At 39.1% G+C, this 13,741-nt stretch overlaps 1 protein-coding gene across 1 annotated transcript in view; it reads right to left on the reverse strand.

Annotated features, from left to right (window-relative positions):
- Window positions 1–851: 851 nt before the first annotated feature.
- The window catches only part of Stk4 (serine/threonine kinase 4), a 154,749-nt gene continuing 141,859 nt past the window's right edge, over window positions 852–13,741 (reverse strand). Inside the window, exons 11-12 of the mRNA XM_058575652.1 lie at window positions 2,028–2,156; window positions 852–1,071 (exon numbers count right to left, since the gene is read on the reverse strand). Coding sequence (XP_058431635.1) covers window positions 868–1,071; window positions 2,028–2,156 — 333 coding nt within the window. The 3' untranslated portion in view covers window positions 852–867. The remainder of the gene's footprint in view (window positions 1,072–2,027; window positions 2,157–13,741) is intronic.

Genomic DNA, 13,741 nt, shown 5'->3' on the forward strand with positions numbered 1-13,741 from the left:
AGAGCCTTCCATAAGCTAGGCAAACACTGAGCAGCATTCCCAGAGCCTTGGGAAAATTTTAAATTTGTGACAGGGTCTTGCTAAGTTGCCCAGGCTGGCCTTGACCTTGTGATCCTCCTGCCTTGCCTCTCAAGTAGCTGGAATTGCAGGAGTGTGCCACCATGCAGTCGGCCTGGGTATCGGTACATCTTGCAGTACAGAGAGAGCAGCACCCACACTTCTGCCTGACAAATATGAAATGCACCACTGGAGGTAACAAAGCTCTCAAACTTTTCAGGAGTACATTGCAAAGTAATAATAAAAAAGACATACTGTGTTCCTTAATGAGAAGACTCCAGAGTGAGGATGTCAACATTTACCTTTTCAATTTATTTTTTAAGTGTACAACACTCAAAACCCATTTTTGCTTTTGTTTGTTTATCTACTTGGGGCAGTGATACATCTTGGAGGAACTTCAAAACAATACTTAAGTTTATGCAAAAGAATAAATTCTTGGGAATAGCCTTGAAATTTTGAAAATGATTAATTGGAGGATGTTTGAACCTCCGATCCCTAAAAATGTCCTGCAAAGTGACTTCAGTGAATATGGTTTTTTTTTTTTTTTTTTAGCAGCATGTAGAGGTAGGAAGAGAAAGTAATAGAAAGAAAAGAAACCCAGGAACAGGCCTCTTTTTATCCAATTCAGTGTAAGGTATGGTGTCAAGTTCCAAAGAATGAACAAGGGTTATTCCAGAAATAAGACTCTAAAATAAGAAAAAAACAAAAAGAAAGAAAGGAAAGAAGGAAGAAAGAAAAGAAAAAAGAAATAAGACTGTAGTTAGTTGCAAAAACAAAGGAATCAACTCTTGTCTAAAGGGCAGTGCAGACTCAACTGCTATGAGGGGAAAAACACAGCACTGCTCTAAGACGGTTTCTTTCCTCCCAGGAGGCAGTCGGTGGTGAGCAGTCTGGCGGGCAAGGTGGCTCAGCAACTGGAGAGCAGGCAGGGTCCCTGGCTCCTCCCTTCTTGCCCCCCCCATCTCCCAGGGTGTTGTCTTCATTGCCAGGGCTGGAGATGGATAGCTTCCGTCCCTATTTCGCAGGTGATAGACAGGAAAAGGGTAAAACAGCTTTGGCTTTAAGAAATGACCTGGAAACTGCAGTCTTTACTTACATCCCTTTGATTCAATTCATGACTCAACTATGAAAACTTGGAAAGGGGAGAAATAACATTGTCATTAGTCTCTGGCTCATCTTCGGCTATTTCATCTCTTTTTTACTATTTTCTTCCCTCCTGCCAGCTTTGGATTCCGTTTGTTCTTATTTCCCTCATACAGTTGGATTATTAGTTGTATATTTCTTCTTAATGTAGGTCATTATAGCTGTGGATTTCCTTCTGAGCCCTGTTTCACTGCATCCCATAAGATTTTGGTAGCTGGCATTTTCATTCTGTTAGTTACAAAATGATTTCTGATTTCATTTATATTTTCTTTTTTGATTCATTGGTTATTTAAAAGCATGCTTTATATACAAACAGAGATATGAAAAATTGTGGTATATATCTGTATTAAGAATTGTAATGAAAAAAAAAACAAAGTACATGTATAAAGGCATGAATTGGAGTGAACATACTTTACATAGAGAGATATGAAAAATTGTGCTCTATATGTGTAATAAGAATTGTAATGCATTCCACTGCTGTTGTGTATTTAAAAAAAGTAAAATCAATAAAAGATAAAAATAAAATAAAAGCATGCTCATTCCACCTACATGGGAATTTTCTACTTTTGCTTTTGCTATCGATATCTAGTTGCTTTCTATTGTGGTTAAAGAAGACACTTTGTTATAATTTCAATCTTTGTAAGCATACTGACCTTGTTCAGTGGCCTGGTACGTGGCCTATCTGGGAGTATGCTCCATGTGTACGCAAGAAAAATGTGTACCCTCCCGTCTTGGTGTAGGATACTCTATTTGTATCTTTTAAGCCTAATCAGTGACCAAAAGACCTGATAAGAACATTTAGAGGAGGAAAATGTGTATTGGCTCACCATTTCAGAGGTTCCGTGATCAGCTGACTCCACAGCTCCTGGCCCAAGTTGAGGCAGAACATCATGGCAGAAGGGTAATGTGGAGGAGAGCAGCTCAAGACATGACAGCCAGGAAGTGAAGAAGGCACTCTGCTCACCAGGGACAAAAGATAAACAAAATATGAGCCCCAAAGGCACACCCCTAGTGGCCCATCTCCTCTAGCCATAACCTGGCTGCCTACAGTCACCCTTCTCCAGCTAATCCTTATTAGTGGATCAATCCATTGATTAGGTTACAATTCTCATGGTGTACTCATTTCATATCTGAACATTCTCACATTGATATCCACACCAAATCAGTGTCTTGCAATTTTTAAATTAGTCTATTTGTCTGATATTAATGTAGCCACTTCTCTTGCTATTACAATCTGCATGAACTAGCTTTTCCATCCTTTCACTTTCAACCTGTTTGTACCAATGAGTTTCTATGTTCTCAGAGAGCATATAGATATATTTATTGCTGCTCTGGTCTTTATCATTTCCATATACTTCCCTTTTAGAATTACCTTTGCTGTATCTCATAAGTTCAGGTATATTGTGCTCCATCTTTGTTTATTTAAAAAAAATTTTTTTTAATTTCCCTTTTGATTTCTTAATTGAGACATTGGTTATTAAAGAACATATTATTCAATTTCCATGCATTTACAAAATTCTGAAGTTCTTTCTGTTTTTTTTTTAATTTCTAATTTTATTCACTGTTTTCAGAAAGGATGAATGATATTATTTCAATCCTCTTAACTATGTGAAGACTTGTTTTGTGGCCTAAAATATGATCCATCCTAGAGAATGTTCTATATGCAGTTCAGAAGAATGCACATTCTGCAGAATGTTCTGTAAATATTTGTTAAGTGCATTTTGTCGAGCAGGTAGCTTAATCCAATGCTTCTTTATTTTCTATCTAATGCTCAGTCCATTGCAGAAAGTTTGGTAGGTGTTGAAGTCTCCCATTATTTCATCCTGCAGTCTATCATGTCCTTTAGATCTATGAATATATGTAGATGCTCCAGTGTTGTCTGAATATTTACAATTGTTATGTCCTCTTGCTAAATCGATTCCTTTGGGGCTGGGGATGTGGCTGAAGCGGTAGCGTGCTCGCCTGGCATGCATGCGGCCTGGGTTCGATCCTCAGCACCACATACAAACAAAGATGGTGTGTCCGCCGAAAACTAACTAACTAAATAAATAAATATTAAAATTCTCTCTCTCTTAAAAAAAATAAAAATAAATCGATTCCTTTGTCATTATTTAATGACCTCTGTCTCTTTTTATCATTTTTAACTTAAAGTCTGTTTTACTTGTAATTTCAGCTACTCCTGCTCTCTTTGGGTTCCATTTGCATGAATATCTTTTTCCATCTCTTCTCTTATTTTATGAATCTTCTTATAGGTGAAACAAGTCTGTTAAAAACAGAGTGTGGTTGGTTCTTGATCTTTTTTATCCATTCGTCGTGTGATGGGTTTTAATTGGAAAATTTAGGCAATTTATAGTCAAGGTAATTATTGATAGATCAGGACTTACTAAGGCCATTTTGTTTTTTTATTTTTTAAAATTTGTTCTGATTATCTATACATGACAGTAGAATGCATTTTGCATTGTAGCTATCACCATTTTGGAACTACCTTCTAGTTCTTTTGTTAAACAGATTTTTTTATCTCTTAAAGTCTTTCTTTATGGTTAAACGATTTTTTTCTCTAATACCATGTTTTGATTCCTTATCCTATTTAAAGTGTATCTATCATAGATTTTTGCTTTGTGGTTTTCATGACACACAAAAAAATAAATAGCTATAAAAAGCTGACAACCTTAACTGACAACCTTAACTCTTGAAAACAAAAACTCTGGAATTTAATTTTACTGCCCTCCTAGGTTTTGATTTTTTGAGGTCACAATTTACATATCTTTATATAGTACATATGCCTTAACAAATTGTTGTTATTATCTTTAACAATTTTATCTAATAACCTTCATATTAAAAATACAGGTGATCTGAACACCACAGCATTGTTAGAGTACTCTGAATTTAACCCTGTATTTACCATCATCAGTGAGTTTTATACTTTCAGCTGTTCTCAAGTTACTCATGAACTTCATTTTCTTTCAACATTAGCATTTCTTGTAAAACAGGTCTGAGGCTGATGACTCCCTCAGGTTTTCTTTGTGTGGAAAGTATCTGTTATTTTTCAAGGAAGGTTTTTCTGGGTAAGGATTCTTAATTTGGAGGGGCTTTTCCTTGAGCACTTGAGTATGCCGTTAAACCCTCTCCCGGCCTGTAGAACTTCTGCTGGGCAGTCTGCCATTAGGCGCTTCACCCTCCCTTATATATTATTTGCTTCTTTTCTTTTGCTGCTTCAGGGTCCTCTCCTTGTTTGTGACCTTTGAAATTTTGGTCATAATATGCTTGGGATAATCTATTTGGATTGAATCTGATTCCTGTACCTGGGTGTTTTATGTCTTTCTCTAGGTCTGGAAAGGTTTCTTGCGTTATTTCTTTAAATAGCTGTCTACCTCTTTCCTCTGCCTCCTCTTTGATGCCAACGACTCATGCGTTTTCCCTTCTCACGCTGTCCTATAAATCTCATAAGCTTTCTCCTTTTCTTTTTTATTCTTTTTCAACTCTGTTTTCAAATAACCTGTCTCCAAGTTTACAGATTCTTCATTCTGCTTGATCAATTCACTGTTGATGCTCTGTGATGCATTTAAAGTATATTCATGTATTTTTCATCCCCAGGATCTCTGTTTAATTTTTCATTATTAGTCCAACCTCTATTTGAAATTCTCTAATAAATCTCTGAATTGTTTATCTGTGTGTTTTTCAAGTTCCTTTAACTTCCTTAAAAGAGATCATTTGAATTCTTAGGGAATTTAAACATCTCTATCTATTTAAGCTTAGGCCCTGATACCTTATTTTTCCTAGTTGGTGATATTAAATTTATCTGATTATTCTTTTTTAAAATATTATTGTGTTTTTTATGCCTTTATTTACTTATTTATTTTTATGTGGTGCTGAGGATCAAACCCAGGGCCTCACACATGCTAAGAAAGTGCTCTACCACTGAGCCACAACTGTAGCCCCTTTACCTGATCATTCTTGATTCTTATCCTGTATCCATGCCTTGAATTAAGCAAGTAGGTACTTATTACAGGCTCTGCAGTCTGGCCTTGTCTGAGAATGTCCTTCAACAGTACGCTTGTCCGGAAATTCTGTACAGGTCATCTGCTGTGGTCTCTAAGCCCACCACCACCACAACCATTTTGGTGCTAGGGGGCCACCCTGAATCCATGACTGTCATGGGCAGCACCTTCCAGGTTGGACCTGTGTGGCCATAGAGACTGGCTTAGCACCAGACGGAGATCCCGTGGCTGTGAGGACTGACGTAGCTCTGGGGAACACAAGAGCCCAGCTTCTGAAGCCTGCCTGCTGCTGAGGTTGGTGAAAACCCGGGACTGCCGCAGCTAGCCAGCAAGTCCCCCGGCAGTGCCCACAGTTCCCAGCGGGCACTGGGGTGGGTCTGAGGTGCAGGCCACAGGTTTGGTCCTGAAGTCAGGGGCCAGGCAGGCCTGCAGGTGCTGTGTTCCACTGTGAAGGAGCCCGCACTGAGGTCCAAGGCGGGTCCTGTGTTATTTTCCTCCTCTTCCCTGAAACAGGCGTACTTTTCTCCGTACCACGCAAGCTGGGGTTGGGATACAGGTAGCACAAAACTGTCCCTTCTAATCCTTTCAGTGGGTCATTTCTCATTATTATGCTACAACCAGTTGCTATGATCTCTTGCCTGGTTTCCTTACCTCCTCTGGAAGTACTTTCATGGGTGGATAATTGTTCAGATTGATGTTTTTGTGGGGAAACCATCACCAGAGTTCTACCCACCCTCTTGCTCAGCCCTGCTCTCTTTTGTAGCCTCTTGTTCATAGTTTCCTTTAGTCCTTTGAATATATTCACAAGAGCTGATTTAGAGTCCTTCTGCAGGAGTCCACTGTCTGGGAAGTCGTAAGGACCATTTCTATGGATCACTTCCCCTCCTCACTGTGTAGGGGCAATTTTCTTGTTTCTTGACATATTTTATTTTTTTCAATGAAATTGAAATTTTTACACAATACAATGTGCCAACCTGGGAAATAAGTTCCAGAGTTGTTTTTTTTTAATGTCGTTTTGTTACGGATCATTTGTTTAGTTACTCTCCTGAACCAACTTTGTAAATTAGTCTGAATAATTCCTCATGTGCACCCACTGCAGTCGGTTCCATTGGCTTGCTAGCAACTAATGACTGGGCGGGGATGAGCTTGAGTTCTGTGAACCAGCACATCACCTGGGTTTCTCAAGGGCTGTGTGTATCTGGGGGCGTATTTTCAAAGTTCCAGCAAGCAGTTAACAGGTTCTCATTGGCCTTCACTTCCTGTTGCCCAGATCCTGAAATTCAGGCAGAGGTGGGTCTTCATTCCTTCCTTAGCCTGTACACAGTAAGGGACAAATGCACAACATACACACCTGCAGGTGGCCTTCTCCCCCCACTCCCCTCCCCCACCCTCCACCGCCAATAGGAGATTTTCAAAAACCTTTGGGCATCTCATTCTTCACTCTTTTCTTTTGTTAGCCCCAATGAATCTCACAGGCTGAAGTAGCTGTGATGTCAAAAAATTGCCCCAGGGCTACGCATGGTGACACATGACTGTAATCTGAGATACTAAGGAGGCTGAGGGAGGGGGATCACAAGTTTGAGCCAACAGCAGCAACTGAGACCCTGTCTCAAAAATAAATAAATAGATAGATAGATGATAGATAGATAGATAGATAAATAGATAGCTAGATAGATAGGCAGGCTGTGGGACTAGCTCAGTGGTAAATCAGTGGTAGAGCACCCCTCAGTTAAATCATATTTATAGGAGCCGCCCCCTCCCCCGCGCTGGCAAGGTAGACGGAACTGTGACCACCCACAGAACAGGCCCAGCGGCCTACTGAGGAGCAGAGCCACCCCCCACCCCCCCGCGCCTGCCAGGTAGGTGGATCTGTGACCACCAACGGAAAAGGCCCAGTGGCCCGCGGAGGGGCAGAGCTGCCAACCACACTGGCAAGGTAGGCGGGCCTGCGACCCACCGGCAGAACAGGAGCAGCGGCCTGCTGAGAGGCAGAGCCGCCCCCCCGCCCCCCGCGCCTGTAAGGTAGGCGGAACTGTGACCACCAACAGAACAGGCCAGACCTGCAACCGACAAACAGAACAGGCCCAGTGGCCTGCGGAAGGGTAGAGCCGCCCCCCCCTCCCCCCGTGCCTGCAAGGTAGGCGGACCTGCAACCCACTGGCAGAACAGCCCCAGAGGCCTGCAGAGGGGCAGTGCCACTGCCTGCGCCTGCAAAGTAGGCAGAACTGCCACCACCGACAGAACAAGCCTAGCGGCCCGCAGAGGGACAGAGCCGCCGCCCGCGCCTGCGAAGGAGACTTTGCAACTATACAAGACCAATACAAATATATAGGGGGAAAATTCAATAGCACAAAGTTTCACCAAGCAGAAAGAAACGCGAACAGTATGAAGAGACAAGGAAAGAAAGGACCACAAGCAATGCAGGTCAACTCAACGTTAGAAGAGGTAATAGCTGCAGCAGATGGAATGTCAGATAAAGAATTCAGGATATACATGCTTCAGATGATCTGGAGTCTCAAGGAAGACATCAGACAGCAAAATCAGACAATGAAAGATCACTTCAACAATGAATTACATAAACAAATCCAAGAAGCAAAAGATCAACTATACAGGGAGATAGAGGTTATAAAAAACAAACAAACAGAAATCCTAGAAATGCAGGAAGCAATAAACCAACTTAAAAACTCAATTGAGAATACTACCAGCAGAGTAGAACACTTAGAAGATAGAACATCAGACAATGAAGATAAAGTATTTCAACTTGAAAAGAACATAGACAGCTCAGCAAGACTGTTAAGAAACCATGAGCAGAACATCCAAGAAATATGGGATAACATCAAGAGACCAAATTTAAGAGTCATTGGGATACAGGAAGGGACAGAGTTTCAAACCAAAGGAATGAGCAATCTATTCAATGAAATAATACGAGAAAACTTCCCAGACTTGAAGAATGAGACAGAATCCCAAATCCTAGAAGCCTACAGGATGCTGAATGTGCAAAATCATAAGAGATCCACACCTAGACACATTATAATGAAGATGCCCAACATACAGAATAAGGAGAGAATTTTAAAAGCTACAAGAGAAAGGAAGCAGATTACATTTAGGGGTAAGCCAATCAGGATAACAGCTGATCTTTCAACACAGACTCTGAAAGCTAGAAGATCCTGGAATAACATATTTCAAACACTGAAAGAAAATGGGTTCCAGCCAAGAATTGTGTATCCAGCGAAATTAAGCTTCAGGATGGAAGATGAAATTAAAACCTTCCACGATAAACAAAAGTTAAAAGAATTTGCAGCTAGAAAACCATCTCTTCAAAACATCCTCAGCAAAACATTACAGGAGGAGGAAATGGAAAATAACAATGAAAACAAACAGTGGGAGGTAGGACAGTAAAGGGGGGAAAATAATCAAAGAGGAAAACAAACCATGTTTAGTAACATAAATAAACAAATATGGCTGGAAGAACAACCCATATCTCAATAATAACCCTAAATGTTAATGGCTTAAACTCACCAATTAAGAGACACAGGCTAGTAGAATGGATCACAAAACAAGACCCAACAATATGCTGCCTACAGGAGACGCATTTGATAGGAAAAGACATATATAGGCTGAAGGTGAAAGGTTGGGAAAAATCATATCACTCATATGGACTTCGGAAACAAGCAGGTGTGTCCATACTCATATCAAATAAAATAGATTTCAAGCCAAAGTTAATCAAAAGGGATAAAGAGGGACACTACATACTGCTCAAGGGAACCATACACCAACAAGACATAACAATCATAAATATATATGCCCCAAACAATGGTGCAGCTATGTTCATCAAACAAACTCTTCTCAAGTTCAAGAGTCTAATAGACCACCATACAATAATCATGGGAGACTTCAACACACCTCTCTCACCAATGGACAGATCTTCCAAACAAAAGTTGAATAAGGAAACTATAGAACTCAATAACACAATTAATAACCTAGACTTAATTGACATATATAGAATATACTACCCAACATCAAGCAGTTACACTTTTTTCTCAGCAGCACATGGATCCTTCTCAAAAATAGATCACATATTATGTCACAGGGCAACTCTTAGACAATATAAAGGAGTAGAGATAATACCATGCATCTTATCTGATCATAATGGAATGAAACTGAAAATCAACGATAAAAGAAGGAAGGAAAAAGCATACATCACTTGGAGAATGAACAATAGGTTACTGAATGATCAATGGGTTATAGAAGACATCAAGGAGGAAATTAAAAAATTCTTAGAGATAAATGAAAACACAGACACAACATATCGGAATCTATGGGACACATTGAAAGCAGTTCTAAGAGGAAAATTCATTGCGTGGAGTTCATTCCTTAAAAAAAAGAAAAAACCAACAAATAAATGATCTCATACTTCATCTCAAAATCCTAGAAAAAGAAGAGCAAAACAACAGCAAAAGAAGTAGAAGGCAAGAAATAATTAAAATCAGAGCTGAAATTAATGAAATCGAAACAAAAGAAACAATTGAAAAAATTGACAAAACTAAAAGTTGGTTCTTTGAAAAAATAAACAAAATCGACAGACCCTTAGCCATGCTAGCAAAAAGAAGAAGAGAGAGAACTCAAATTACTAGCATACGGGATGAAAAAGGCAATATCACAACAGACACTTCAGAAATACAGAAGATAATCAGAAATTATTTTGAATCCTTATACTCCAATAAATTAGAAGATAGTGAAGGCATAGATAAATTTCTTAAGTCATATGATCTGCCCAGATTGAGTCAGGAAGATATAGACAACCTAAACAGACCAATATCAATCGAGGAAATAGAAGAAACCATCAAAAGACTACCAACTAAGAAAAGCCCAGGACCGGATGGGTATACAGCAGAGTTTTACAAAACCTTTAAAGAGGAACTAATACCAATACTTTTCAAGCTACTTCAGGAAATAGAAAAAGAGGGAGAACTTCCAAATTCATTCTACAAGGCCAACATCACCCTGATACCTAAACCAGACAAAGACACTTCAAAGAAAGAAAACTACAGACCAATATCTCTAATGAACCTAGATGCAAAAATCCTCAATAAAATTCTGGCGAATCGGATACAAAAACATATCAAAAAAATTGTGCACCATGATCAAGTAGGATTCATCCCTGGGATGCAAGGCTGGTTCAATATACGGAAATCAACAAATGTTATTCACCACATCAATAGACTTAAAAATAAGAACCATATGATCATCTCGATAGATGCGGAAAAAGCATTCGACAAAGTACAGCATCCCTTTATGTTCAAAACTCTAGAAAAACTAGGGATAACAGGAACATACCTCAATATTGTAAAAGCAATCTATGCTAAGCCTCAGGCTAGCATCATTCTGAATGGAGAAAAACTGAAGGCATTCCCTCTAAAATCTGGAACAAGACAGGGATGCCCTCTCTCACCACTTCTGTTCAACATAGTTCTCGAAACACTGGCCAGAGCAATTAGACAGATGAAAGAAATTAAAGGCATAAAAATAGGAAAAGAAGAACTTAAATTATCACTATTTGCTGATGACATGATTCTATACCTAGCAGACCCAAAAGGGTCTACAAAGAAACTATTAGAGCTAATAAATGAATTCAGCAAAGTGGCAGGATATAAAATCAACACGCATAAATCAAAGGCATTCCTGTATATCAGCGACAAATCCTCTGAAATGGAAATGAGGACAACCACTCCATTCACAATATCTTCAAAAAAAATAAAATACTTGGGAATCAACCTAACAAAAGAGGTGAAAGACTTATACAATGAAAACTACAGAACCCTAAAGAGAGAAATAGAAGAAGATCTTAGAAGATGGAAAAATATACCCTGTTCATGCATAGGCAGAACTAACATCATCAACATGGCGATATTACCAAAAGTTCTCTATAGGTTTAATGCAATGCCAATCAAAATCCCAACGGCATTTCTTGTAGAAATAGAGAAAGCAATCATGAAATTCATATGGAAAAATAAAAGACCCAGAATAGCAAAAACAATGCTAAGCAGGAAGTGTGAATCAGGCGGTATAGCGATACCAGACTTCAAACTATACTACAGAGCAATAGTAACAAAAACAGCATGGTACTGGTACCAAAACAGGCGGGTGGACCAATGGTACAGAATAGAGGACACAGAAACCAATCCACAAAACTACAACTATCTTATATTTGATAAAGGGGCTAAAAGCATGCAATGGAGGAAGGATAGCATCTTCAACAAATGGTGCTGGGAAAACTGGAAATCCATATGCAACAAAATGAAACTGAATCCCTTTCTCTCGCCATGCACAAAAGTTAATTCAAAATGGACTTGATATCAAATCAGAGACACCCCGTCTGATAGAAGAAAAAGTTGGCTACGATCTACATACTGTGGGGTCGGGCTCCAAATTCCTCAATAGGACACCCATAGCACAAAAGTTAATAACTAGAATCAACAAATGGGACTTACTCAAACTAAAAAGTTTTTTCTCAGCAAAAGAAACAATAAGAGAGGTAAATAGGGAGCCTACATCCTGGGAACAAATCTTTACTCCTCACACTTCAGATAGAGCCCTAATATCCAGAGTATACAAAGAACTCAAAAAATTAGACAATAAAATAACAAACAACCCAATCAACAAATGGGCCAAGGACCTGAACAGACACTTCTTAGAGGAGGACATACAATCAATCAACAAGTACATGAAAAAATGCTCACCATCTCTAGCAGTCAGAGAAATGCAAATCAAAACCACCCTAAGATACCATCTCACTCCAGTAAGATTGGCAGCCATTATGAAGTCAAACAACAACAAGTGCTGGCGAGGATGTGGGGAAAAGGGTACACTTGTACATTGCTGGTGGGACTGCAAATTGGTGCAGCCAATTTGGAAAGCAGTATGGAGATTTCTTGGAAAGCTGGGAATGGAGCCACCATTTGACCCAGCTATTCCCCTTCTCGGTCTATTCCCTAAAGACCTAAAAAGAGCATGCTACAGGGACACTGCTACATCGATGTTCATAGCAGCACAATTCACAATAGCAAGACTGTGGAACCAACCTAGATGCCCTTCAATAGACAAATGGATAAAAAAAATGTGGCATTTATACACAATGGAGTATTACTCTGCATTAAAAAATGACAAAATCATAGAATTTGCAGGGAAATGGATGGTATTAGAGCAGATTATGCTAAGTGAAGCTAGCCAATCCCTAAAAAACAAATGCCAAATGTCTTCTTTGATATAAGGAGAGTAACTAAGAACAGAGTAGGGTTGAAGAGCATGAGAAGAAGATTAACATTAAACAGGGATGAGAGGTGGGAGGGAAAGGGAGAGAGAAGGGAAATTGCATGGAAATGGAAGGAGACCCTCAGGGTTTATACAAAAGTACATACAATAGGAAGTGAGGGGAAAGGGAAAAATAATACAAGGGGGACAAATGAATGACAGTAGAGGGGGCAGAGAGAGAAGAGGGGAGGGGAGGGGAGGGGAGGGGGGATAGTAGAGGATAGGAAAGGCAGCAGAACACAACAGACACGAGTATGGCAATATGTAAATCAATGGATGTGTAACTGATGTGATTCTGCAATCTGTATATGGGGTAAAAATGGGAGCTCACAACCCACTTGAATCAAAGTGTGAAATATGATATATCAAGAACTATGTAATGTTTTGAATAACCAACAACAAAAAAATTAAAAAAAAAGAAAGATGAGCAAATTGACAAATTGTTAGCTAGACACACTAAATAAGAATAAAATAATTAGAATCAATAAAGAAAGAGGCAATAGTAGTAACTTTACAATAATAGAAACAATTTATAGTACAATATGAACAGTGGTAGGCAAATTTGTTTAATATCTGTAAAGTGGACAAATGGTAGGTAGAAAACAAACTAAAAATGTTGACTCAAGAAGAGATAGACATTCAATTAGTACTAATATATTTTACAAAACTACCCAGAAATAAAAGTCCTTGTCCAAATGAATTTATTGATGATTTATAGCAAATAGGTAAAGAAGAATTATTGATGGCAGATCAGGCTACTGGCTCATTATGTGAATTCTAGAGTTTGCTTGGGTTTGAATTTTGACTCTATCATTTGAGGATTGTGAGAACTTGGGAAAGTTTTTGAACCATCTGTGTCTCTGTTTCACCTTCTGTAACATGGGAATGATGGTGCTTGTTGTACCAAACATTTATGAACTTGTTAGAATAATGCTAGGCATATAATAAACCTGCATACTTGTTTGTTAAAAAAAAATCATATATATATATATATATATATATATCTCACTTCCCCTCCCCATGTATATATAGAGAGTGCTCCCCAGGGATAGTGCTGTCCACATAGAGCAAGATTGGAGTGACATGACTAAACACATGCCCTGAGAGGGGATTTTTAGGGAGTTGCCGTATAGTTGAAAGAGTGACAATTTGGGGTGGGGAGCATGGAGACTTGAGGCCAGAGGAAACCTTTCTCCCCTGAAGTGGTTGCCCAGTTTCTGGTTTTCCCAGCT

Source organism: Marmota monax, unplaced genomic scaffold (assembly GCF_021218885.2).
Source record: "Marmota monax isolate L192 unplaced genomic scaffold, Marmota_monax_Labrador192_F-V1.1 WCK01_AAM20220418_F8-fsc00014, whole genome shotgun sequence".
NCBI lineage: Eukaryota > Metazoa > Chordata > Mammalia > Rodentia > Sciuridae > Marmota > Marmota monax.